We start from the raw sequence: 27,980 nt of genomic DNA, 5'->3' as shown, positions 1-27,980 counted from the left end.
TTCTAGGTTCTTTTTTAGGTGAATTATGAACAGGTTTACGCTGATAACATAGATGTTCACCTTGTTGATATTCGTAACAGTTTTTACACTTCCATTCGCCACATCTATGTTGTTGTGGTGTCCTTTTATCTCTGCTTATTATCTTTTTACATGCTTCGCATTGATAAAATCTTTCGCACATCGATTTACCGTTTAAACAGTTGGTTTTTTTTTGTGTTTTGTGTCTGTCGTAACACGCTTTACTACGACATGTTCGATGGCATTGAGAGCACATCATTCGATCGATACCGTCCATACATGTATGGCTACCACAAACGTCACATGTTGCAATACATGAATGTTTTCCTTTGTTCTTATAAGGTTTCAAACAGCTAGTGCAAAAATACCCATATCCGAAAAACCCGTTTATGCTACCTATCCCATCGAAATGACCTTTTCCTCCCTTCGAATCGTCTGTAAGGTACAGGTAAATGTTTTCACGTTTTACGTCATTACCTACACGACAAAACTTGTTGCCTAATTTTGCGGACAACACCATAATATTGACGTCCAATAAGTCTTCAAACTTATCTATATCTCTTATACTTAGAGGTTCATCTGTAGGTAAATTGACTTCTTTACACATGGTTAATGCCATCGTTTTACCATAAGATTTTTTATTCGCAGAAGAATCGTTTACGTGTTTACGATAACTATTTGTGGTCATACGATGTTTCATGACCTTTTGAAATGTGTTCATATTTTCATCATCGAGTCTGGTTACCTCTTGCCATTTATTGAGGGGTACAATTTTACAGAGCTTTAAAAAACATCTACCTATGGCTATTGACAGACACATATGGTCGTCATTGGATACCTGTAACATAGACCTTTTTAGAGCAATGGAATTGTTTGACCCCTGGAGTCGAGTGATTGGCAAAGTGCCGCTACCAGTTGGTACGGCTATGTTTCCTATCGTTACATGCATTGCTGTATCTAAGGGTAAATTTTCGTCTGAATTTAGAACGTTTTCCACTGCTTCCATGACCCTCTACGAGTTGATGTTGGACCACTTATCTAATGGTACGACAATCGAGTTGTTTAGTTGTGGATGAGTAATGATAACTCTTCCAAGGTCATTGTCGTCTCCTCTTGCTCTGTTCAAAACGTCATCAAACATACCACGAAGTTCCTTTTGAAGATCTCGTAATTTTTCATCCTTCCATGTATCTCCGAATTTAACTTTGAAAGTCGTCTCTTTCGCCAAATTTTTAGAGAACTTTTTCTGTCCTGACATCCGAAATAGATAAGATAATTCTTCAGTCTCCTTACCACCACCTTTTTGCTCTAGGTTATCCATGGTCAAGACGATATCTCGTCTGATACCGTTTTCATGAGACGTTTGTGAATCTTGAATATTGTTTTCTATGTAGGTGTTGTCAGTGATGCATTGTGGGTTTGAGAAACTTCTTGATGTTGTATCTATGTTGATAACGTTTGAAATATCTGTTGATTCATTTGATGTGTAAATGGATTCCTCTTCAGGTAACGAGAGACTTATGGTTAGTTTGTTTCGATTGATGTTTTCTCTGTTGTGATTATCAGTTTTGTTACAGTGAGCTATGTATTGTGAACTCGAGTGACTTGTGGAAGGTGTATCTATATCAATCACATTAGATTATCTATGTATTCATTCCCAATGGTGTCTGTTTGGGGTAAATTGAGACCCATAGTTGTTCATCTAGATTAACAATTGTGTCAATAACCCCTGTGATTTCATGGAATTCCAAATGTTCCTTTAATTGAGATGATAATTGAAATCTCATATTACACTTTGGACATGTCAATAAAACTGAAAGTCTATCTAAAACTTGTGTGTTACTCAAAATGAGGTTGTCTATGGCCCAACTTATTAAACTATCAGCATCTGTAAAACCATTTAAAACATCTGACAATCCCAATGACTGAAAATATCTTATCCTTTGTTGCACTATGGGATGAGCCATTAAATGATTTTCTAATACCCATTGTTGTAACTCATCCAAAGTTGTAAAGTTGTTGATGATATCACTCAACCTTGGAGGTTTACCCTTCATTATATATTTTTTTTTTATAAGAGTTGTTTTATCATTTACTGAAAAAAAAAAAAGTTTTTAATAAAATAAAGTTTGCTTCTAATATATCTATGAAATCTTGTTTTGCCTTTTTCTTTATTTGTTAAATATATGTATTATTTATATATAAAATATACTTACAGTTTAGAAAGCTGACATCCTTTGATCATGATTGACAAAATGAAACCCTTTAAATCTCCTTTACTTGTATTTTTGAAAGCTACCATACTATATCCTTTAACACTGATTGACAAATTGTAACTCATATGTTTCCATTTATATAGTTATTTTACTTACATTTTAGAAAGTTGTCACACTACATCCTTTGACCATAATTGACAAATTGTAACACATATATTGCCCTTTATATAGTCTTTTTTTTTGTTGTTGTTGTATAGGAATAAAATAAATGTTTATGGTCTAATAATTTAAGGATAGGGTCAAGTTTTTGTGTCGGTCATGTAAATAAATAGATCTCTAAGATCCTATAATTTAGAATACATTTTAATATGTAATACTGATAAAACCTTTTAGGGTAGAATATTTATTCTTTTACAAATTAAAAACATTTGAGGTTAATGGTCAGTCATGTCACATGTAGGGGGTGTTCAGGATTAACAATGTCAAGAGGTCAAATTCAATCTCATGTGGTTTTTCAATTGATCAATAAAATAACACATATAATTGTTATTTTTATTAAATCTAAAAACATGTGGGTTATAAGGTCATATCACATCATGAGTGATGTGTTTACGGATCAACAATGTAAGGAGGTCATATGTAACTTTATAGGGTTTTTCAATTGGACATTGAAATAACAAGTGTAATAAAAAATTTTTAATCATAACAAAAATCAAAATATACATCCAACATATAAAAAAACATATCAAACTTGAAAAAAATATACATTTTTTGGTCTTGGTATAAAAAAAAAAGGAATGGTTCTTAAATGTTTAACAAAATATCATTTAGTGTTAGAAAAAAATAAACAAATAGTTCAACTCCTTTTTTTTTTCTCTCTCACTCTCTCTCTGTCTCTGCTTATAAAGACAATAATTACAAAATTGTAATATTCATAATACCTTGTTCTAAAAAATATATAAAAAAGAGTATTTGTTAAATGTCTTGCACATGTTTATCTTTCATAAAAAACAACTGAATAAAAATGAGTATTTTCTTATAAAAAACAACAACAGAAATATTAAAACATGTACCATAATTTAAGTTATGTTATACTTGTTGATAAACTTAACATTAAAATATATTCAATGTTTACATGTTGTTGTTTTCAAATTATATGAAAGTATATATATATATATATATATATGTAAAAAGCACCAAATACATAAAGAATAACAATGACTAGGAAGACAACTCATTGGCCCAAATACTTATTCTCTGTTTTAACTATTTACATAATGTTTAAGTTTATGGAAAACAATACAAACATGTTATCTTAAAACTGAACTACATCTAAAACACCTGTAACAGTATTAAGAAAAAAAAATGATAAGTTTATATTTCTGTAGAGAGACAGTTTGTCCTTAATATAATAAAATATTTTAGAATGAGGTAGTTTAACATTGGTATCATTTGAAATTGACAACATTTTTTTAAAGATATGTATGCTGGTATAAACATGAATAATAATATTTCAAACAATTATAAAAGATGATAAGATATAACCTTACATTACATCAAAACATAATTATATTATCTATAACAAACTACTCTAAAAACACTAAAACTATTTAGAAAAATAAAAAGTCCTTCTCATAACTGAAATGGTTAAGTTTATGTTTGCTATTCTATAATGAGGTTATTTTACATTAATATCTAAATTTACTTTTACAATCTGATAGTTTACCATTAAGGAAACAAAAACAATTGAATGAAATAGATCAATATAAAAAATAACAAAAACACTTTATTCCATTAAATTCAAACTGGTTATTTAACTTTAACAATATCACAAATTCAGTAATAAAAAATGACCTGACAAAATCTTTGTTTTACAACAACTATAAACATAACATTTCTTAAAAAACATCAATTATATCTAAACTAATAAAAAACTATTTCTAATTCTAAAACTACTAAAATTATTTAAAGTCTATGTTTGTATTTCTGTATGGTACTAGTATGTGTTACCCTTTCTTAAAAAACTCAATTATAACTAAACTAATAAAAAAACTAATTCTAATTCTAAAACTACTAAAATTATTTAAAGTCTATGTTTGGATTTCTGTATGGTACTAGTATGTGTTACCTATTGTTATAAAAATCTGAAAATTTATCCATGGTTTTGTAAATTACATTAAAAAACAAAGTAATTTTGTTTTAGTAAAACTATGTAGAAATGGTAATAAAACATGATTTTATTCTGTTAAACCCTTTAAGATGGCCAATTCATTGATGTTACTACAAAAGTGAAGTATTTTAAGTTTTACAATATTTCAAATAAAATACACCATTTTTATGAAGAAAAAAAATTATAACAATATGATCATAGATATAACAATTTCTTATTTACAGTTCATATTAACTAAAACAAAAGAACGAAAGCAATGGTCATGGCAAATTATATGTAATTTTACATTTGGATTTTATGTTATAGCACTATGAATAAAATGTTTTAATTACTTTATAAAAGGTGTTTTGTCAGTACTTTCATAATAGTGTTAATATAAAAATTGAAAATTAATTCTTATATAATAAAGTTCAACAAACTTAAATAAAAAAAAGGAAAAAAAATTTGGTTGGGCAAATGATATATAAATTTATGTTTGGATTTCTATGTTATAGCACTATGAATAAAACTTTATAAACTGTATTTTGTCAGAACTTTCACAAACAGTGCTAATAAAAAAATATTGGAAAATAATTCTTATATGTAAAAACAACAGTTTAATACAAAAACCATAAGTCTTGTTTTCTTTTAAAACATTATTCATAAATATACATACCCCTTACATTTCTTAAACTTAAATAAAATAAAATTTTAAACTTTTTAAAACTACAAAAATTATTTTACCAAGTCTGTTTATGGTTTTCTGTATGATAGTTTAATACTTTAAGATTAATATTATAAATTGATATAAAAATTTTAAATTTAAAATGAAACAATACAGAATAGTGTAGTATAAGGAGTATGTAAACAAAGATTAGTGTAAATCATGTTATTTTCAGAGACTGCTATCAGACAACATTGTTTTTCTTTTAATCATGTTACGTGTTCTGGCTGCAATCGGTGAGGTAGGTGTTGATTCTGACGATAATGATTCTAGATCTTCCAAGGGTGGTGCTGAAGGTTCTGGTGAAGGGTCTCGGAAAAACATAATAGGTACTAATGGTATTGATGAGGTAGTGCTGCCTGGTGAAGGTTCTCGGTATGATACAATTGAGTGGAATGATGGTGATGATCTAGATGAAGGTTTTAATGGAGTTGATGTTGATGGTGGTGTTAAAATTTGTTGTGGAATAACTGGCCTGGATGGAGTTGTGTTTAAATAAGACGGTGCATAGGTGGTTTCTGTATTATCACTTCTGTTCAAGGGTAGATATTGTGGTTGTTGTTTTCTTAGATGTAGGTATAATTTTAAAAATGCCAAAGATGTAAACAGTGTAAACACACCAGCCCAAATCCATAATCCTATAAAACATAAATTTAAAAATACCTTATAATTTGACAGTTGTTGTTTTATATATATTATTCATTCCAAAAAACACTTCATTCCTTTTCATTTTTTTATATTTCTGTTTTTTTATTATATATATTTTATAACTTATTAACATTATGATTATCAATATTGTAACAGCAAAAATAATTATACTTATATATATAATCTTATGATTCTTTTCCATATCATATTCAAAAGCTGTTGTACTAATCATGTATATTGTACCTGTAAATCCTGATGTTCCTGTATAGAAGGTCTTGTTGGGTGCTACATAAATAAAAAAAGAAAAACTATATAATTTGATTTACATTTTATAACAATCAAAGCTGAAAAAGAAATTTAAAACAACACATTTATATGACATGAAAAAAAAAAATTAAAAAAAAATCACTTTTATGTACACAGATATGATAACAATAGGACACTATATGGCAGTGTTGGTACTGATTTAGTAGCTAACCTGTCTACTTTCTTTTTGGGATGTCTGTACCTTAGGAAAGAATTGGAACAAATTCCAATCTTTCCAAAAATAGAATTATAAATTCTTTCCACTGTTCCTAACAACCACATTTATAATTTTTGTTTTTAGACACAGTTTACTTTAAAGACATAAATGTATGTATATTCAATGGTGTTAATATGTCCTTTGATTGAGTTAAGCTATTTCAGTTGATATTTTATAGTGTGTCTTTCTATGTTGTGATGTTACACTATTGTTTCAGAAAAAAGGGTGAAGGTTTGGTACCATTAAAACCTTTAAACCCGCTGCATTTGTTTGCACCTGTCCTAAGTCAGGAATCTGATGTTCAGTAGTTGTCATTTGTTGATGTGTTTCGTAAGAGTTTCTCGTTTTTTTATATAGATTAGACTGTTGGTTTTCCCATTTGAAGGGTTTTACACTAGTAATTTTTGGGGCCCTTTATAGCTTACTGTTCAGTGTGAGTCAAGGCTCTGTGTTGAAGACCATACTGTGACCTATAATGGTTTACTTTTATAAATTTTGACTTGGATGGAGAGTTGTCTCATTGGCACTCATACCACATCTTCTTATATCTATAAATGAATTAAAATATATTTAATAGAGCTTTATTTTCATACCTATGGTTGGTGTCATCTCTTGTGTAATGCCTTCCACTGTTATATCTTGATCTGTAACTAAAAATTATGTTTCTATTTTTATATATAATTTTTTTACCATGGTAACTGTCTTTTTAGGAAGTATGAGTTATAAAAGATCAATAAATTTACAGTGTTTTTTTAAATTAACTACTTTGATGTTGGATTTTTCTTTCTTTTTTTCCATTGATAAGAGTAAAAATCATTGTCAACAGTAATTCTGGACTAAGAATAGTTGAAAGGCTAAATAAAATACAGAGTTGAACAGCATTGAGGATAATAAATAGACAGAAAATTTAAGACATAGAAAAAAGGTAACAATTTCATACCTGTAGTTTTACTTTTTGTTGTTAACTTTCTCCATGTTATGTCCTTAACTGTAAAATAATATACAATATTTTAACAAACTTAGAAAGAATAATGATAATGACATATATAAGATTCTGTTCAGATTGAAATATTAAAGGACAACAAATAATGTTTGGCTATAGCTCTGTCTTTATCTATAGCAAGTTAGATCTATAACATTATTTTTTTTTATAACTATTCTAATGTTGAATGTTTCTTTCAATGAAAAAGGAATATCAGATATATTGACATAATCTAGTTTCATACCTGTTGTTGTTGTTTTACTGGTTTTGGCTGAATTCCTATTGTCTTTAGTCTGTATATCTTTAACTAAAAAGATAAATTATACCTTTACTAATAGTATAAATTTATCTACATGGAGTTAATAATATGACACCTAAGATTCCTCTTTTTGATTACTATTCTAATGCTATATATTTTTTCATTGAAAAGGAATAGAAGATATTTAAAAAATATTAAGACATATTTTCATACCTGTAGTTTGTGTTTTTATTATTTTAGTGGTTTTGGTTCTTTGTCTGTGGGTTGTCTGCTTTTGGTCTTTAACTGAAAAAAAATAAATATTTTTAACTGATAGTACAGATTGACCCTAACTAACTGTTGTTGTAATATCTGTTAAATAGTCATGATATTCAAATATCTTTGATCTTTTCTATTTAATTATTGATCATATATATATATGTACAAAATTGAAAACATTATTACATACCTGTACTAGATGTTGTTGAGATAGAAGTTGACTGTTCTTTGTTCCATACTGTAAAAAAAAACATAAAAGTATATTTTTTTCTCACAATAATTGAACATTAAATGTAAATTTTCATCACATGGTATAGATTAAAATTGTTAATAATGAATCTCATACTTAAATATAATACTACAGTTTACATTATTTTGTTGTTTGTCTGCTTTTATACTATGTAACCACATTTTGGTACAATGTAGTTTATCCTTTATTAACATGGTTAACCTGCATTTTTGTCATCAAACTTTTTTTTTTATTTCATTAATATATATATATGAAAATTATTTAAAGAAATTTCAACTCAAAGAATGTATACAAAATCTGTAGGATTTATATGGACTTTTAAAGGGTCGACCTTAAAAAGGGGCGATCTATTTTTTTCAAATGAACTCGACACTATACCATTTATTTTAAGACAGTCGTTGAAATCTTCTTACGATTTATAAATACATTTTCACATACAACGTAGTTATAAAAAAACTTACCACATGTAGTGTTTACACACTTCCAAGTGCATTCTCTGTCGTAAATGTTCGTGATTGTTGGTTTGGAACACGTGTGGCAAAGTTGAAATGTGCAATCGCACCCATCGCTCCCTTCTATTATCACCAATTGTACCTCCTGAGTTAACTTTGTTTCATTTGTGCAAGGGCAATACCCTATTGCAAGATCATACCTGCATCCTTCCTCCTGTGTTCTTACAGGTCCAATAAAACTTAGGAATAAACATGTGAATATAATTAAGGCTGCCTTCTTGTCTTCTTCATTTGAATAAAGAGACCAGTCGTGACGTGTAAATTGAATTTCGATATTAATAAAATAGTTAATAGTTTTTTAATTAGTATTATATTTAATTTTGTAAAATATATGTAATGTATCTTTTATGTATGATAAAGATTAATGTGATTGAATTCATATTTTACTTATTAAAAATGAATATTATCATATTTATGGTTAACGTAACACCATACGGTTCTCACTATTATTCTACAGCCATAACATTAATCGTCCTCAATATATCTGGTAACATACCTGCACTTCAGACGAAATATAGATACATTACATGTATACATGTTGAAAGGGTTTTTCTGGATTAACATGTATATCAGATCTCATTATTTATGGTTATATCTGTTAAGTGAAAATCATATTATGAGTGTTTTATAAATTATAAAATCAATTATGTTTGTTGTGTTTATAACATAAATGTTTTCTACTTTTGCTAGTCTATTATCATTTTGATATCTTTCCTAAATTACATTCACTATTATGTTACAATTGTCCATGCCTTGTAATTATACTCATTATACTTCTTACTAAATTTTTTTCTCCATTTGAGATCTTTTGTGAACTTTGACCCTTTACCCCTTCAGTTATAATAACCTTCAATGTAATCAATATATATTGATGTTAGGTGTTAAGAAAACAATTCCCCATGGTTTATAATTATGTCAGGATCATACACTGTATTCATAGTTTTGTAATAATGTCATATTTTATACCTATCTATGACCATTGACCTGTCACATGGGGTCATAATGATATATAATATATAATTATTTTAATTATATGAGACCTTTCTACTGTACTTTTTTTTTCAGTTTTGCTAATGATGTATTCATAGATAATTATTCGATTTATTTGTAACTCTTCAGAACATATATATTTTAACTTACAAATTGTATTTTGTTATATCATACATAGATATAAAATATTGGTCAAAACCCTAAAAATTGTATTCATTTACTATTGAGAACCAGCTATAGCTAGTACCTATAAATGTAAGTATAGTTTTTTTATTTTAGGTAGTATTTTTCTGGATATAAATGGTAAAATATATTTTAGTGATAAACCATGTATGCTTTATTGCAAAATAAAATTATTAAGTTTTTTAAATATATGAAAAAACTCATTGAAATTATCTTTTAACTTTATTCATTTTTTACATACATGTATGGATCACATGTATACTTTTGATATTTATGTTAAACTAAATCCATATGTTCTAAAAATATGTAATTTTGATATTATAGTTATAACTGTAATTCATACCTAATATATATATATATATATATTTATTTGTGATACTACTTTGTACTGTATATTTCATATTTAATCTTCAGATCTATTGACAACCTGAAGAAAAAGCTAAAATGGAAATTAAATCAAATATCCAAAATATGTAAGTTTCTTATTTTTATGTTTTTACAGTATTGTTTTAGATACTATAGTAATAAGAAATTGTGAGATGATTGTCTTTGTAATTCTTTGTTAAGATATTTAACCTTGGACAATAAATGTAATATAGATACATACATACAGACAAACACATAACCTACTCACACATACACAAATATATATATATATATATATTTTCATTGCTTATGATACTTTTTAGAATATAAATTTTATATTTATTCTTTTAGGTCTACTCCTCCTCAACTTGTTCTTTCTGGAATTAAAACAGAAACCAGGACACATATCCCTACTATGTAAGTTTATTTTTTTATTCTAAGTTTTATCCTATTGTTTGTTTATTTTTTTAAAAATAATGTGATATTGTATGATTACAATTGGATTTTAATGTATAACAGTTAAAAACAAATGAAAATATATATATACACCTACACAAACATGTAATTAGTTAATTATGGGTAATTTAAGTAATAACTTTTAAAAAATTAAGAAAACACTCATGTCTTAATATATATTGAAAAATTGATTGTTATGTATTAGATACTTTTTTAAATTGTAATTACAATATTTTTTCAGATCTGTAGAACAAGATGAAATAAATCATCTAGAACATGTAATTAAAATACTAGACCAGAAGATTACTAATATGAATGTTCTGATGAATTATCACGAGATGCTTTTCAAGAGGCACAAACGGAGATTAGTAAGAGAAGTAAAAGTAATTGATGCTTATACAAAACGTCTGTGTTACCTTCGGGTAAGAAATGGATTGGGATCATAAAGGAACTATCTACACTTTAAAGTGTATAAATTTTATTTTGTGACTTGAATCAGTGGTGATTTGTCTCATCTACATATTACGTGTACTACAAGTTATACAGAAAAAACTAAGATATTTTAATTGGATCTTTTTTTAATTAATAATCTATGTTTAATGAGAATAAAATATATATTAATTTTATTACATATCCTTGTTATTTTTTGTTGTTGTTGATACTATTGTATTTTTCATTTGAGATATAATATTATTACTTGGGGGTTATATTCATATAGGTTAGTTATAACCCCCATCTTATGACATCCGGTATTAGATAATATGATGGGTATAATTCATATAAGCTATTTATGACCCCCATCATCTATCTATGACCCTTATATTATATCATTTTATGTCATTTTATGTCATATTATATCATTTGAGATTATGTAAGATGATATAACTTGGGGGTCTTAATTTTTTTTGGGGGGTCCAAGAACCCCCTATAGTAGTAATGTTGTTCTTAAAATAGTGCAAGTAACATACATAAGATGAACCGCTTGGATACGGGTATAAAAGGTGAATTATGTGTAAATATCACTTACCTCGCATTTCTGTTGATGTTTTCTGTAAGTCCTGTAAGGAGGGATTTAAATCCCTCAGTCTTCAACATCCTGTACAATACATATCACCAGCAGAAGTTAAAACCAGACGATGAGTTTCGAAAATATACCAGATGTTGGACTGAACTGCAAATGGAAGAAGAAGTAGAAGACACTTGTTTAAGACGTGTCAGATGGAACTGTAATTACCATCACGGCATATTGTACAAGTGGACACTTGATTGTAAAATTGAGCTCACACAAATTTTTGCAAGAACCTGTTAGTAAGTAACACTTTTTGTAGGGTAAACAGCCTCTCATCACAGTTTGCAGAATTTTCAGCTTGAATTATTTCTCACATATACAATAAAATTTAAAGGCAATGTTTAATGCCTGTTATTGAACACACGTGGACATTATTACAAGAAGTGGAGTTGGAAAAAAATTAAAACCAATATCGCTAGTAACGGTTAGCAGAAAGTAAAATAACAAAAATACCAAACTCCGAGGAAATTCAAAAACGAAAAGTCCGTAATCAAATGGCAAAATCAAAAGCCCAAACACATCAAACGAATGGTGAAGTGATTCATTAGTCTTGAGTTCGAAAGATTGCACCTATTCATTCTTTGATATTGAAACCCAACGCATTGTTATATTTGTTGTGACTAAGGTAACTGAAACTGTCATCTTTTAAAGTAACGAATATTGCGGGATCCCGAAAATGCACGACTCGTCTTTTTCGACATTAGGGTTAAGGATTGAAGAAATTGTTAACCACAGATCGGCATGTTCATATACGATGCATTATGAAGATGGAATTTCCAGAAGTGTCACATGAGTTCGATGTTTGGAATTTGTGAACAATAATAAAAATCATGTGATACAGAAGTGGATAAAAATCTGAACCGAGGGCTTACATAGGCTTGGCCTATTAACAAATGCAATTCTTTTTTTTTCTAATCAAGTATTGTCCAAATTAAACATGAACAACAGTGCTATTGGACCTAAAATTTAAAGAACACACAGATGCAGAGCAAATTTCATCCAAAATAGTTCAAAGGGTTAAGAGTTAAAAACATTCGATCATTGATGGAATCATTGACATAAATCGTTCAGACATACCATATGAAACAGGACTAGGACGTATATCAAGGCAATCCATATGTTGATGATACATGTATTTAACTGTATAAAGTTTTGGAACAATCTTTAATCAGGATTGATTGTTGGTTGCTTAACGTCCAGTGGCAAATGTTTCATGCATGTTCAAAACTAAAATTGATTGATTGATTGTTGATTGCTTAACGTCCAGTGGCAAATATTTCATGCATATTCAGGACGAGAGCAAGTTCACAATAAATACAATAGGTAGGTTCTGTAATAGATTAAGGGATTAAGGTCGGAGAAATTTAGACTGCCACGGGAAATGAGGGTATATTGGATAGGGACAGAAATTTAGCCTTGCAACAGGTCTCCTACGGACCCTCAAAACTAAAAGAAATCAAGAATAAATACAATAGGTAGGTCCGGTAAGAGGTCAAATGGGTTGCAGGTCGGGAAATTGTGGACTGCCACGGGAAAATGAGGGCATATCGGATAAGGACATGAATTTAGCCTTGCAACAGGCCACCTGCGGATTCTTCAAAGAGTTGTTGCAAGGGTTCTGAAGTCACAGATGCGTATCAACATCAACTTAATCACAAGTTCCTGACAAAGGTTTAGTTATCAAATTTCATTTAAAAAGCCTAGTGTTAATTATCAGCATGGTATAATGTTATTTTTTTTAACCAGTTCTTCTTTAGAAAACTGTTGAATAATTTGCATTTACATTGTATAGCTACAGTTTATTTATATTTTAGGTAGAAGAAATATCTATGCTAATTGATAAAAGAATAGTTGCCAAAGTTGAGGATTATGTAACTGAGGGATACCTATCAGCTTCATGTATCCTCATTATATTGGACACATCCGTTGGAAAACAACTTTTTGCAGGACATAGATCACAATCTTGGACAACAGACGATTTTTTGCCCAGCCAGAAAGACGTGTCAAATTTAATATATTCAACTGGGCTAAGGACAGTCAAGTCAAAATATTATCAAGAAAATTTAGTTGCATGTGTTGAGGAATGGAGACGGGAAAACCCAGATGATTTGATTAACTTTTATTTAGTCCATCAGACGATACATCAAGACTGTTGTTTATCTACCAATAAAGACAACAGAGGAGACTGCTTCAACGATATTGCAATGATATCTACTTTGTGTATGCTACTTATAGGACCTCAAAGTACTCTGTTCCTTCTTTTCATTGTGTCAAAACAAACATGGACTATGCTGTTGTTGCTGTTTTTTCCAGCCAATATGAAGACATCAAAACCATAGCCGCAGCTTAAGGAAGATTAAAGGAATGAAATTCTGAGCAAAACTTTACAAAACCCGATTTTCACAACAAAAATAAAAGTTTAAACCAGGCAGAACTACTTATTATAGTGACAATAGAAATAAGTAGACTACAGTATTATCTTCTCATTCCGGAAATCAAGAAAATTGCCTTATTCTAAAATGTATGTGAAGTATTGAAATGTTACTAGTATCATTTGTTATATTTATTTATTGGAAAACTAGAATGAAAAATAGGATATGGAAAAGTTAAATCAGGACGAAGCAGTTCTCATTACCATAGAATCTGCAGGAATAAGTCTGAGGATATCTGCAACATCCACGCTTACTATTTCCATAGCCTTTGGAGCCTATTTTTTTCGGAAATGACTGCCAAAAAAGCCATCTTAGACCAGTTTTGGGAAGGTACATTTTACTGGACAATAAGCCATTGCTATATTCTGTTTCACAATAGCAACATCCTTCAAGAAATTATTTTTGAAGAAAAGTTATTCAGAGGCTGTCAGTGGAATATCGGAAGAAAAAAAAAAGAAAGGTAACTTAATTTTTTTTATATGGTTTAATTATGATATTGGTTTGTCATTGTCTTCCATATTGAGAGATTTCATAGTTGCAGTTACGCTAGTTTTACAACAGATTGGGAGTGCACAATTAAACCTGGTAACAAATTGTTCAAATAAGGACTTTGAAAATAATGGAATTAATTACTCTTGGAGTGTCTTTAGTCTGATGGCTTGACTGTTTTAAGGAATGCTCCTGGAACAGTGTTTCGGTGACTTTTCGGAGAGAGAAACTAATTTATCAAGTATTTTTTGTGTGAAGATCAGTTGTCATGACCCCGATTTTTACAAATGTGGTAGTGTCGAGAAAAGCAATTTTCTCGATTGATTTAGAGATATTGCGTGAATGTATTAAATATAACAACTATTTTTCTAACACTCATTTTAAAATGTGTTAGAGTTGCATTCTAAGGCACTTATATAATTTAATTAAGTAACTGCATCAGTTCATTTTCAAACTGATCCACGCCTAGAGAGATTTAATTTTGCTTGTTGCTATTTTTAGACATATATGTTGATAAGACAAAGAGAAATAATTTTGTTGTTCCTTGTACTTTTTTAGATATAAGGACAAGCGACCAAAAAGCTATTTTGTCGTTCCTTGTCTGTTGGGGAGAAAATGTTCAATGTTCATCAGGCAAGACATACATGTACCATAACAGTCCGCTTCTCTTCGACAAATTACTAGTATACGGTCCACTTACTCGTCAAAGAAAAGATATCTCTCAAAGTTTGCAACCACAAACGCAAAATCATGCAGTGTATTTTGAAATTAAGCTCTTAATTAAGCTCACTTGCAGCATTTGGTGGGTTTATTTCACCTCTAGGTTGCGCCATAAGAGGAGTAATTTGCTAGTACTATTTAAAAAAAAACATTTCAAATTCGTCAGTGATCGTTCTCAACGTTTGAAACCACAAACGCGAAATTATGGAGTGTATTTTAAAATTATATTGGCTTGAAACAAATTCTGACAAAATATTCAGTACAAATGTCAACATACATGAATACGCAGATTATACGCTTCTTAATTGGTTTATTTCTGGTGTTGATTCTATAGATCTGACTTTTTTTGTTTTATTTCCCCTTTTTCAAAAAGTCTGTTTAGTTCATTATATTGAATGGTGAAGAACGTCTCAATATTCTGATTTCGTATTTCGTCACCAAGGTAGTATCGTATACTTCCTGTGGTGTTCTTTATCAAACAACCTTCAGCAAGAAATTTTGGCAACATCGAGTCCAAACTGTGAAAACGTTTTTGATATGACAGTTTATAAGTTTTACTTTTTTAAAGGATGATTTTGTTGCTTTCTTGGTAGTTTAACAGAAATTTGTCGAACAGCTTCAAAACTCAATTGTTCAAATTTAATTTTAGCTGTAGCATACAACCTTTAAACTAGTTCTAAGTTCATCTCATTAAATGCCGCAGACATTGGTTGCCTTGAACATGGATCATTGATGAATGCAATCAATTTTCTATAGCTTCTGGTGTTTCAAGGATTGCAGATATCTTGTGGAAAATTCCTTGAAATTTTGAAGAAAATAATTTCCTCCAATGCAAAAGTTCAATCACTAGTGTTAACATACTGTCGTCCAAATCGTGCTTCTAGAATCTCTAGGATAGGATGGTAGCGAAACAGTTCAGTTCTAATTTTTGTTTTTGAAGAAAAGCACACTTTTCTGAATGAACCGTCACACGTCTTGTACGGAGCATGCAAAGAAATGAATAATAAGGCTGTCCACACCTGCTGATGTTACAATGCTGACAACTCTTCATTTTCTTTCATATCAGACAACTAATCAATCTGTGCCATTTCTGCTTCTCCTTTTCTTGGTTTGACATATGTCTGATGAAGCTTGATTTAGAAATGTATGCTCAGAGGAGTTGTATGTACACGAGCATTGATCTAGCTTGTGACTAGTAAAATTTTGTAGGAACAATTCACTATCTATGTCCAAAACAACGTATCTTGTAATGTTCAGGTTTTTAACATTTCGGGAAAGAAAGTTACTTCTGCTCACTGAAAAAGTAAGTCTTATTATCCACTAATATGTCTGGTTCCCATGATGGTTCCGAACTGTCGGTTAAAAAAAAAACGTTTATATATATATATATTACCATCTGAATCTATGTTCCTGGATAAAGAAATGTCAAAACCAAAAAAATCTACTTTATCATTTGATGATAAATACAGTAGTACTTTGTTTGTAACATCAGCAAGTAAAATATTCTCGAACTACCATAAATACAATAACAGGAAATCCATATATTGGTCTGCCACCTGCTGATGACTTCAATGTTTTTTTTTTATTTCCTACAATTTTTTTTGAAAATATTCCATTAGAGATGAAGAATATTAAATAGGAAAATAAAATCATCCGAATAACTTTAGATATAGATACGTTAAAACTTAGAATAGAGAAAAGTCTGGGTATTCAAACAAAAGATCTATTGCAAATGCCGAATCATGATTTGGATAGGTCAGACTTTGTGAAAATTGGCCACATTGGTATTCAAATTCAAAATGAAGACGGTTTAGATGAACAGGAGCTCTAAGGAAGAAGGAAAAGAAGCGATGTAAAAAACCAAATGTATCTTCGGTCAGCTTGTTATTATATATTAGTCTTTCTGCTTGGCCTTTAATATGTAGAAAGTCAAGAATGGATATGTTCGTAATTTTTAAAACCTACACAAACTAAAAATTACTGTTGCAGCCTTCACACATTTTTTATTCCTTACCTTTCTAAAAGTAGTGCTTAAGTAAATGAACTTTAAAATCATTAAAAGTGTTATTTTAGAGTGTCACTTACTATTCAACAAATAACATAAATGTTAATGAATATTTATGTGGATGTAGTCATTAGGACAATTAAACTGATGATACTTAGAAAATATTCCTTAGACCAGTGTAGATAGAATGTGTAATGTTTTGAACTAAGATAAAAGAAGTTGAGTTAGCAGAATTTTTTCTTCAAGATACCCTTTCATAACAATGATACAGCATGAACTGTGAATACATAAGTACAATGTACATGATATAAGAAAAGTATGAGGGTTCATGATGTATCCGTATTCTCTGTATGCATTAAACGAAACCATAAAGGACAGAAAGAGTATCAGCTACACATTGTTTTTGAAATGTTTATATTTTAAGATACCTGATAATGTTCATTGTTGACTTCATATTATTATTAGTCCCCTACTGACATACATGTAGTGGAAGGGGAGTATAGATTTACACTCAGTCTGTCTGTCTGTCCATCCATCAGTCTGGCAAATCAGTTTTACACACCTTTTTTAGTGCTTGAAGATATTTATTTGATTTTTGGTATATAGTTTGATCATGACCAGTTACAGATCAAGTTAGAATTTTGTTCCGGTCTGACAATTTTTTACAGAGTTATGGTCCTTGGACTTAGAAAATTCCTGCAAATAATAAGTTTTCCACACATATTTTTGTTATGCTTGATTGATTGTTGGTTGCTTAACGTCCAGTGGCAAATATTTCATGCATATTCAGGACGAGAACAAGTTAACAATAAATACAATAGGTAGGTTCTGTAATAGGGGCTTCCGGGATTAAGGTCGGAGAAATTTAGACTGCCACGGGAAATGAGGGTATATTGGATAGGGACAGAAATTTAGCCTTGCAACAGGTCACCTACGGACCCCTCAAAGAGCTGTTGCAAGGGTTCTTAACGTGCAAAGAGCGTGGCACTCTCTTTACACGAGGCATCAGATTTAACGTCCCCAGTCTGACCGGACGTGGCTGCAAATTTGTACATCCCGCACAGCCAAACGGACGCCCCACTTTAGCAAGGGTTTTACTTCCGGTCGGAGGAAGACCAATGGTGACCATACTTCTATTCTCCAGTCACCCTTGGGGGTTTGTTATGCTTGAAGATATTGATTTGATATTGGGTATATAGTTTTACCATGACAAGTAACAGATCAAGTTTGAATTTTGTTTTGTTCATGTGATGATATTGCAGAATTGTAGTCTTCAGACTTATAAAATTCATACAAATAATCAGTTTTCCACACTCTTTTCGTCATGCTTGAAGATATTAATTTGATATTTCTTGAATAGTTTACACCATGACAAGTTATAAATATAAGATAATTGAAACGATTTAAATACTATAACTTAATCCAACTGGCAACTACAAAAAGCAGAGACATATGCTGCATATTTTCATTAGCTGCTTTCTGTCTGTTGAAAAGTTGCACAGCTCACAAGAATACATGTGTTCAGCAACACCAAAATGCTTGCTGGTATAGTGTTTAATGGCTGCCCTCTTTTCGCCGGTAAAGCAGCATCTGGTACACTGATACACACTTACTCTGTCGTAATCCATGGTGCTGAAAGATATGAGAGAGAATGATAAGACAAATGTCAAATAAAATTTGCAGTTCTGCTTGAACACTGGCAGTAACTGGATTATTAACAAGAGAACGGTGGTTGGCCAAGGGATATGAGAGGTGAAGAACAACTAATATCGAGATCTAAAACTTGGAAGACTTGCTTAGTAGATAGGTAATTGTGTTCACTGTGCAACAATTAGCTGGATACATATATTTAATGTTAAAACTTGGTTACAATCAATATTCAGAGCATCAGAATGATACTTATTTATTCTGGCGTTTGTAAATTCTGACAGCACTGATGCCCCATTCTGGATACTGTGGTTCCCCTGGTATGGTTTCAACTTATAATGGTTAACCACTTTGACTGGTCTGTTCTTCTTTGTCTTTGTCAAGCTAAATACAGTAATTTAAAACTGATCGCCAGATTTATAACAGTTGAGGGACAATCTATCATCATAATGGTCTGTTCTTCTTTTGGCAGTTTTCAACTTGAAACGTCTACTAATTACATGCGCTAAATGGATTATGTGCTTTAATTTGGAAACATAGTCTTCAAAAGAGTCACCTACCTCCTCAGGTTGGTTATATCCAAAAATTAGATTTTAGGGGGTCTTGACTTCACGTCCAAACATCAAATATAGCAAATATAGTTTTACGTTTTGTCCAACTATTTCGATACAATTATATTACATTCATTTTCTAGACAGCAAAAGGCTTTTTCCAGATTATTACCTCCAGTCTCCTGTCTAATTGGCCTAGCTTGATAAACTTTATCCTATAATAGATTTCAGAAAATTGTCTTCTTGATATTTAACAGATAATTATACAATATATATGTACATTAAAAAATATAGTTCATTGAAGGGACTATAGCATCTGGACGAATATCTGTTCTAAACCTTGTACAAGTTATTTTAGTTTGGCTTATTATGGAAATGCCTTCTATTCTGCAGTGAGTCTGGTAGTAATTACTCTATCTGTCAATTGGTCAGCACTTTCTATGTTGAATAAATATTGTCCTGATTTTAATAATTATTCTTCCAATTCCTGCATTTTCATGTCGAGTTCTTTGGACACTTCCAAAATATTGCGAGTAACCATCTCGGAGAGTTAACATAATGTTATCTTGCGTAATTCCGTGTTCATTACATTACTGTGTGTCAATTAATTCTCTGTTCTCCTGAGTTATCAATGTTCATATTTGTGTACATTGACGTTACATCAAAGGCAATAACAATGCAACATTTTTTAACATCGTGGCATTTTTTTCATTAAAGGATTCTATAATATCATTTGAAGTACTAACGACAAAATTATTTTGCATTCACCCGTGTGGCGTCGAAGTTCAACCTTTAACAAATAAAATGTATATATAATTTCTCAATGTTTTAAACATCTTTACATAATTAAGATACATCTGTAGAAATGTCTGTAATTAGGTTTACTTTTGAACAGCGGTATACTACTGCTGCCTTAAATTATTTTTAAACACCCGAAGGATATCGCAAGCTAGACTCTTCGTAATAACAACGACAAATTTATTTTTCGCTTAAATATTACTGAACCAGACGCCGCCTTTCCACTGCATTAACCAACAGCGATCAAAACCTGAGCATTAAAAGCCAGGGATGTTTACATACGTAGAACGTGGAGAATTTTTAGCACATAAAATTTGAAACAACAAAGGGATATCGCAAGGTTAATATAAACTCTTCGTAGTAAGAGCGACAACATTATTTTTCGATCACCCGTGTTTATTGGCAGTGCATACTCCACGTAGGCAGTTGGTTGAGGCTTTTTTCCACCGGCTAGGATGAGGTTTACATATGTGTAAATTATGTGCATGTATTTTTAATTACTAAACAAATGAACAATATCATAGAATTAATAGACATATCAGCGTGTATTTTAGAATAATTTTGCTGAGAACGCACGCACGGCTTCGAAATGAAAACACACACAAGTGAACTAAGCGCACACTATCAACAAGTAACGTTTTAGTTACTTATACAAATTAGCCGTTCGGCTGTCTCACGGTATAACTGGAGTTACTTAAAACCATTACATTGCTTGCATTTTTATACTCATATGATATTAATTTTGGAGATATTAATATACGGCGTTCGAAAATTACACGAATAGTTTTACAGGTGTTAGAATTTTACATCATGGTTAGGCTTCTGTGAACTTGGCACGATCTATTTGCATTTAAGTACTGAAGTAATCCTGAGTTGCATGTATGGTCTGTATTTGAATGAATTTAGCACAAAAATACACGTACGTTTTTGGAAAGACGAAAGAAGATATAAATCCATGGCTAAAACATAGCTAATGCAATGCATAAATGTAACTTATCAGTCACGCAACTAATGATAATTATAAGACTAACTGTACAAATGGCGATACCGGTTGATTTTTTGTTTTTTTTATTGTCAAAAACAATTCTTCAGCTTCAGCAGAGGTCTGCCCCGAAAATGTACCACAAGGTTCTCTGAATTTAGACGCCGGAGAGGGCATGCGACGATGCTTTATCAATTAAAGCTGGTTTTATCGATACAATGCCGGACGATTACTCACAAGGAATACAATTGGACGCTAACAATAGTAAGCAATATCAAGAATTAAATTGAACAGACATTTATTATGTAACGTTATAATTCTATCCATGAATAATCAGATGAAATACATTTTAACCTACACAGATTTAGTAAATTGTTAATTCCTCTCAACTCTCGTGTTTATGCAGCGTCTTATTTTCTCTCTAGTTTATACCTATCTGAAATAAACTAGACATACTACATTTATTTTTGAAAAATACTAAAGTTACAATATCATAAAAATGGACAAATGGAAGGGTGATTCCTGTATGATACAATGTTTATAAAATGTCGTGATTTTAATAAAAACATAATAATTTAAAACTGAAGCGACTTCTTTGAAATTTGGATCGACCACTCATTGCTAAAGTACTAAGCCTATCCTGTATATGTATGGTCTGTATATGATTTAAAAAATAGTTCCAACAGGCCAGAAATAAAAACAAAATAAGTGAACTTTCACTTTAACAAAATATACGGGTACTTATTTAAAATGATTTTTTTGTTGGTAGCTAAATGCAATATTCAACACACCAAGGATTAGCTGGTGGAGTGTACTTGTATCATCGGCCAAATTGAGGTGAGAAATGAACCTTGTACCTCTATAAAGACTGTACCGACTTGTGTCTCTCTACCTACAATGAGGTCATATATACACTTGTTTTTTACATTTGAAAACTGAACTGCTGTATGTCTAGCTGGCTAAAGTGGGGTCAGATATATAGGTTAGATATAAACCATGTTATATACTTCTTGAGACTGTCCTGACATATGTCTCACCGGCTACAATGAGGTCAGATATAGACTATGTTATATACCTCTTAAGACTGTACTGAAATTTGTCTCACCAGCTACAATGAGGTCAGACATAGACCTTGTTATATACTTCTAAAGACTGTACTGACATATGTCTCACCGGCTACAATGAAGTCAGACACAGACCTTATTATATACTTCTAAAGACTGTACTGACATATGTCTCACCGGCTACAATGAGTCCAGAAACAGACCTTGTTATATACTTCTGTAGAGTGAAATAACAAATTTCTCATTTGCTCCACAGCCCCCAAGGGTGACTGGGGAATAGAAGTATGGTCATCATTGGTCTTCCTCCGACCGGCAGTAAAACCCTTGCTTAAGTGGGGCGTCCGTTTGGCTGTGCGGGATGTACAAATTTGCAGCCACGTCCGGTCAGAATGGGGACGTTAAATCCGATGCCTTGTGTAAAGAGAGTGCCACGCTCTTTGCACGTTAAGAACCCTTGCAACAACTCTTTGAGGGGTCCGTAGGTGACCTGTTGCAAGGCTAAATTTCTGTCCCTATCCAATATACCCTCATTTCCCGTGGCAGTCTAAATTTCTCCGACCTTAATCCCGGAAGCCCATATTACAGAACCTACCTATTGTATTTATTGTGAATTTGTTCTCGTCCTGAATATGCATGAAATATTTGCCACTGGACGTTAAGCAACCAACAATCAATCAATCAATCATTCGCTCCACACATTATACACCATACTCCTTAAACTATCCACCCTACTCTACACCCCATACAGCACAAACTTTTCATCAAACTCCATAAATTATTCATAATACTCAACTTCCCATACACCATACTCCATAAACTATTTATCATACTCCACACCCCATACATCATAATTTATTTATCATATTCCAAACTCCATAAACTATTCATCATACTCCACACCCCACACATCTTCAATTATTCATCATACTCCATAAACAATTCATTATACTCTGCATCCCATACACCATAAACAATATATAAAACTCCACACCCCATACACCAAATCCATAAACTATTCATCATAATCCAAACCAAATAAACCATACTCCTTTCTATTGGTATTACTGTAAATGCTATTCACTATAATCCATACACTTTACATCATTATCCATTGAACAGGAAGCTTAATCTATACAAATACCTTTGTTCGAAAGATCACATCCAAATTTGAGTAATGTAAAATGTCAGTTTAAAATTTCTGTTCACTTAAAAGTTGTTTTTTCTATTTTTTCCAGCTTCCTACATTCTGTTGTGATATTCGTTTCAGTTGCTTGGCACAATTCATTTGTCATGTCATAGCTTGAATTATGTGTGGCAATATAAAGCATCACTATCATTTCCTTGACCAGTACATGGAGAAGATATTGAGGAGCCAATCTAGAAAGAAAGTTCTTTCATTATTTTTTTACCTATAAATTCCTTTTTGAAGAATAATCATTCAATACTTTTGAAGTTAAAAATTAGAGAATAAAGTTCAATACTTCCTTTTAGTTATGATAGGCATGTTGACAATCATAATAAGCTATACACAATATGGTGAAGGTACTTTTTTTAATATCCCCATTTGAAAAGCAATATAAGCAATTTCTCAAATATTTTTCAATTCTGTATGAACTATATTTGTGCAAGGTATTCAGGCATGCAGGAATTGATAACACAAAATTTGTTTTAAAGAAACAAAATCCAAATGGAGGAACTATTGAATAATTAACATCTGTGAATTTAAGTAATCCTTAAAACAAACAAAAAAGTAACAAAAACTGGATTTATAAAATACTTCTATTAGGTTAGTATGTTATGTTTTACACCCCCAAGGGTGACTGGGGAATAGAAGTATGGTCACCATTGGTCTTCCTCCGACCGGCAGTAAAACCCTTGCTAAAGTGGGGCGTCCGTTTGGCTGTGCGGGATGTACAAATTTGCAGCCTTAGGTCAGAATGGGGACGTTAAATCCGATGCCTCGTGAAAAGAGAGTGCCACGCTCTTTGCACGTTAAGAACCCTTGCAACAACTCTTTGAGGGGTCCGTAGGTGACCTGTTGCAAGGCTAAATTTCTGTCCCTATCCAATATACCCTCATTTCCCGTGGCAGTCTAAATTTCTCCGACCTTAATCCCTTAATCTATTACAGAACCTACCTATTGTATTTATTGTGAACTTGTTCTCGTCCTGAATATGCATGAAATATTTGCCACTGGACGTTAAGCAACCATCAATCAATCATTAGTATAACATTAAATACTTATTTGTTTTATGTGTAGAGCAATAAATCAAACGTTAATACTAAGCAAAAGAAAGTCAAGGAGCAAAATGAAGACTTCTCATGATGAAATTGTAAACCTAAGAGTATTTAGATAAGACTTTAAGTTTCTCTTGCAGTCAGTTTGTATGCTTTATTTGATAATTTTTACTCATAATGGTTCTATACATGTATATCATAACATCCTGCCATTTATATCTATTTCTGTAGTAAGTGTACAATCAAAATGTATAAAAATAATGTACAGAATACCATAGTTCATAACGTAAAATTTCATAAACCTTAAGCTTTATCACACTCATTCCAAATCCAACTGTCACTCTTTCCCTGTTGTGCACTTTCAGTGGATTGGCAATAAACTCGTGGTGTCTTACATGGTCTGCAAGGTCACTAAAAGAAAAGAAATAGTGCATGTATTGAAAGATTTCACTACCATAAATCCCAAGACTGTTCCATGAAGCACAGCTTGCTACAAATGCAACATGTATAACCTAAAAGAAAAGGACAATTGATTACTCTTAAAGAAAAATATTGGTATGTACGTTCTCCTGGCTGTTGACAATTGATGTTAATTTTATACATAAAGAATAATGTCATTTTTGTTTTTGATACTGACTACATCAGAAAGAATATCAATTGGGACTGCCATTGTCATCTCAAATGACGAAAACAAAACTGATAAATAAGGTTCATGAAGTAAACATATATATTGGGATATTGGAAACACAGAAGACTTGAAATAAACCTACATGTCATTTGAGAAAATGATTCCAATAATGATCTTGAAAAAGTATATATATATTTTGAATACTTTTAATTGTGGTTGAAACTGAATGAAATTATGTAACAAATTCCATGGATTTTTTCATCATGCATCAACCCTGGCTAAATTGGTTTATATACATATAATTGTAGTCATGAAATAAAAGTTTTAACTTACCAAGTGGTTTCTTGACAGTTAACTATTTCATACAGTTTTTCTTTACAAGCCAAGTACTGAAAACAAACATTATATCCAATATGAATTATCTTTAAAAACATTCTTTAAAATACAACGAGAGCCTTCTAAGGTGCCCAAATTCCTCACCTGGTATCGAGACTGCATTTTCTTTGTCTTATAATTTTCACCCCCAAGGGTGACTGGGGAATAGAAGTATGGTCACCATTGGTCTTCCTCCGACCGGCAGTAAAACCCTTGCTAAAGTGGGGCGTCCGTTTGGCTGTGCGGGATGTACAAATTTGCAGCCACGTCCGGTCAGAATGGGGACGTTAAATCCGATGCCTCGTGTAAAGAGAGTGCCACGCTCTTTGCACGTTAAGAACCCTTGCAACAACTCTTTGAGGGGTCCGTAGGTGACCTGTTGCAAGGCTAAATTTCTGTCCCTATCCAATATACCCTCTTTTTCCGTGGCAGTCTAAATTTCTCCGACCTTAATCCCGGAAGCCCTATTACAGAACCTACCTATTGTATTTATTGTTAACTTGTTCTCGTCCTGAATATGCATGAAATATTTGCCACTGGACGTTAAGCAACCAACAATCAATCAATCAATCAATCTTATAATTTTCAAAATATATGTTAAAGATGCCCTTTTAGTGACATTAAATCCGATAAGAGGCCATAGATAGATGAAAGTCCACTTGTAGAACTTGTTTCTGCTGATCATTATTGCAATTGAAAGTTTTACTCTATCTCTTTTGATTAAAGACAATGATAAGCACCATGTGACGACAGTTGCGCACTTGAGCCTTAGGTCAGGTGTGCTGGAAAGTTTCATTTTATCATCTTTTAAAAAGCTAATGTCATATACTAGTAAACTGGGTCAATCCGTATAAAACATAGTATTATATACTATGTACCAAGGGCTGGTCATTTGATATTTTTCTTCACAAGGAACATCTGCAATATTGTCAATTGTACATAATTTGTTGACAAAAACTACATACATGAACCTGACATGACTCCACTGACATCTTTCTATCATCTAGTATGTCATCTACATATTGACCATCTAACACATCATCGTTATCATTATGTTGAGATGGACCTACTTCTTGTGTTATTGCCACCTCTTGCATGTTATCTACAGTAAAATAATACAGATACTAAATTCAAACACTCAAAACACGTTATTAATCAAAGAATGATAAATATATGTCATTAACCCACTACATTTGTTGTTTTAATTGAATTAAATTAATTTCCATATACAGCCATGGACAGTACAAAAACTGATGTTTCAAAAGAGGTTTCTTTGAAAATGAGTTTAGAGTTACTTAGCTTCAATAAACTAAAATAAGAAATTAACCTTTCGAGATTAATGCAGGTTTGAAAATTAATCTACTGCAGACAACACTAATTTATCTGATCCTTACCACTGCATTCAACTAGGTATTGGCCTATATCTATCCGCAAAGTCTTTAGTTGTTTCTTTGTTTAGTTGAAGCGGAAGTCCTCTACCCCTTTCAGTGTCAGCTCTGCAAACTGATAATTGCTTTTTTCATATAGTGATGGTTAATGGACAATAATTTTGCCTGCTCATACTATTTTGCAATGTAAATAACATAGTCATAGCTATTACAATCATAATGCAGAACATATAACTGAACAATACAGAATGATATGAAAAAGGATTTGACATTAAACTTTAATACATCATACTATATTTCCACAATTTGTCATATCATATATGGTAACCATGCTTTCGTAAAAGAATCCTGCAAATTGTCTTTGATTGGCATTTACTTTCATACTGGTTAACATTTATTTTGTAATTGATATAAACATTTTTGAAGTAAGGGCCAGATTGGGTAAAAAGGAAAAATTCGACAACAGTAATTTATACCTTTAATACAAAAACTCCACAAGAGTTCGAGTCCATCTGTTTGTGATGTCGTTTTGATGTGATGGTCCATTCTTCACTGATAGAGGTGCCGATTCCTTTGATGTATCTGTCACTCAAAAATTGTCTATATAACATGAAATAAAAAAATGCAATTTTGACTGGAATTCTTTTTATACTTTTCTCATTTGTCAATAGAAAGGATTATGGAAATATTGTGATTATTTATAGTTTTATTTATGATTATTTTTGATTTTTCAGTGTATATTCGATGAACAGTAATACTTACAACCACTTTTGCAAGTAAATGTCTACTATTTCTCTGCATTCACCCATAGGATTGAGGTAAATCAGTTCTAATTTGTTTGGAAAGATGACCATTAGAGACCAATGACATCCTGCCTCGTGTAAAGGTCCAATTATGATGTCATATTCCTCAATATCAACCTGCAATACACAGAAGTAATTTAAGGGAATACATTAGCTCAGGATAAAATAAGCATGTGTGGGGACAATGCTCAAAATATAAAATTCCTCTTAATAATCATACATGTCTAATTAATTATTGAATGTGACTGAGGACAATT

The 27,980-nt window shown here is 31.3% G+C and overlaps 1 protein-coding gene across 1 annotated transcript; it reads right to left on the bottom strand.

Moving 5' to 3' along the window:
- Window positions 1–5,278: 5,278 nt before the first annotated feature.
- On the bottom strand, window positions 5,279–26,629 carry LOC127732281 (uncharacterized). The gene is made up of 10 exons (XM_052241357.1): window positions 26,498–26,629; window positions 25,491–25,546; window positions 8,489–8,718; window positions 7,968–8,015; window positions 7,733–7,804; window positions 7,505–7,567; window positions 7,219–7,266; window positions 6,872–6,928; window positions 5,999–6,040; window positions 5,279–5,745 (listed from the first exon to the last, which is right to left on the bottom strand). Exons 1-10 carry the CDS (start codon window positions 26,627–26,629, stop codon window positions 5,279–5,281), a joined length of 1,215 nt encoding a protein of 404 aa, XP_052097317.1.
- Window positions 26,630–27,980: the final 1,351 nt, after the last annotated feature.

This window comes from Mytilus californianus, unplaced genomic scaffold, assembly GCF_021869535.1.
Source record: "Mytilus californianus isolate M0D057914Y unplaced genomic scaffold, xbMytCali1.0.p SCAF_23, whole genome shotgun sequence".
NCBI classification, from domain to species: Eukaryota; Metazoa; Mollusca; class Bivalvia; order Mytilida; family Mytilidae; genus Mytilus; species Mytilus californianus.
This window is presented reverse-complemented; position numbering and strand designations above follow the sequence as displayed.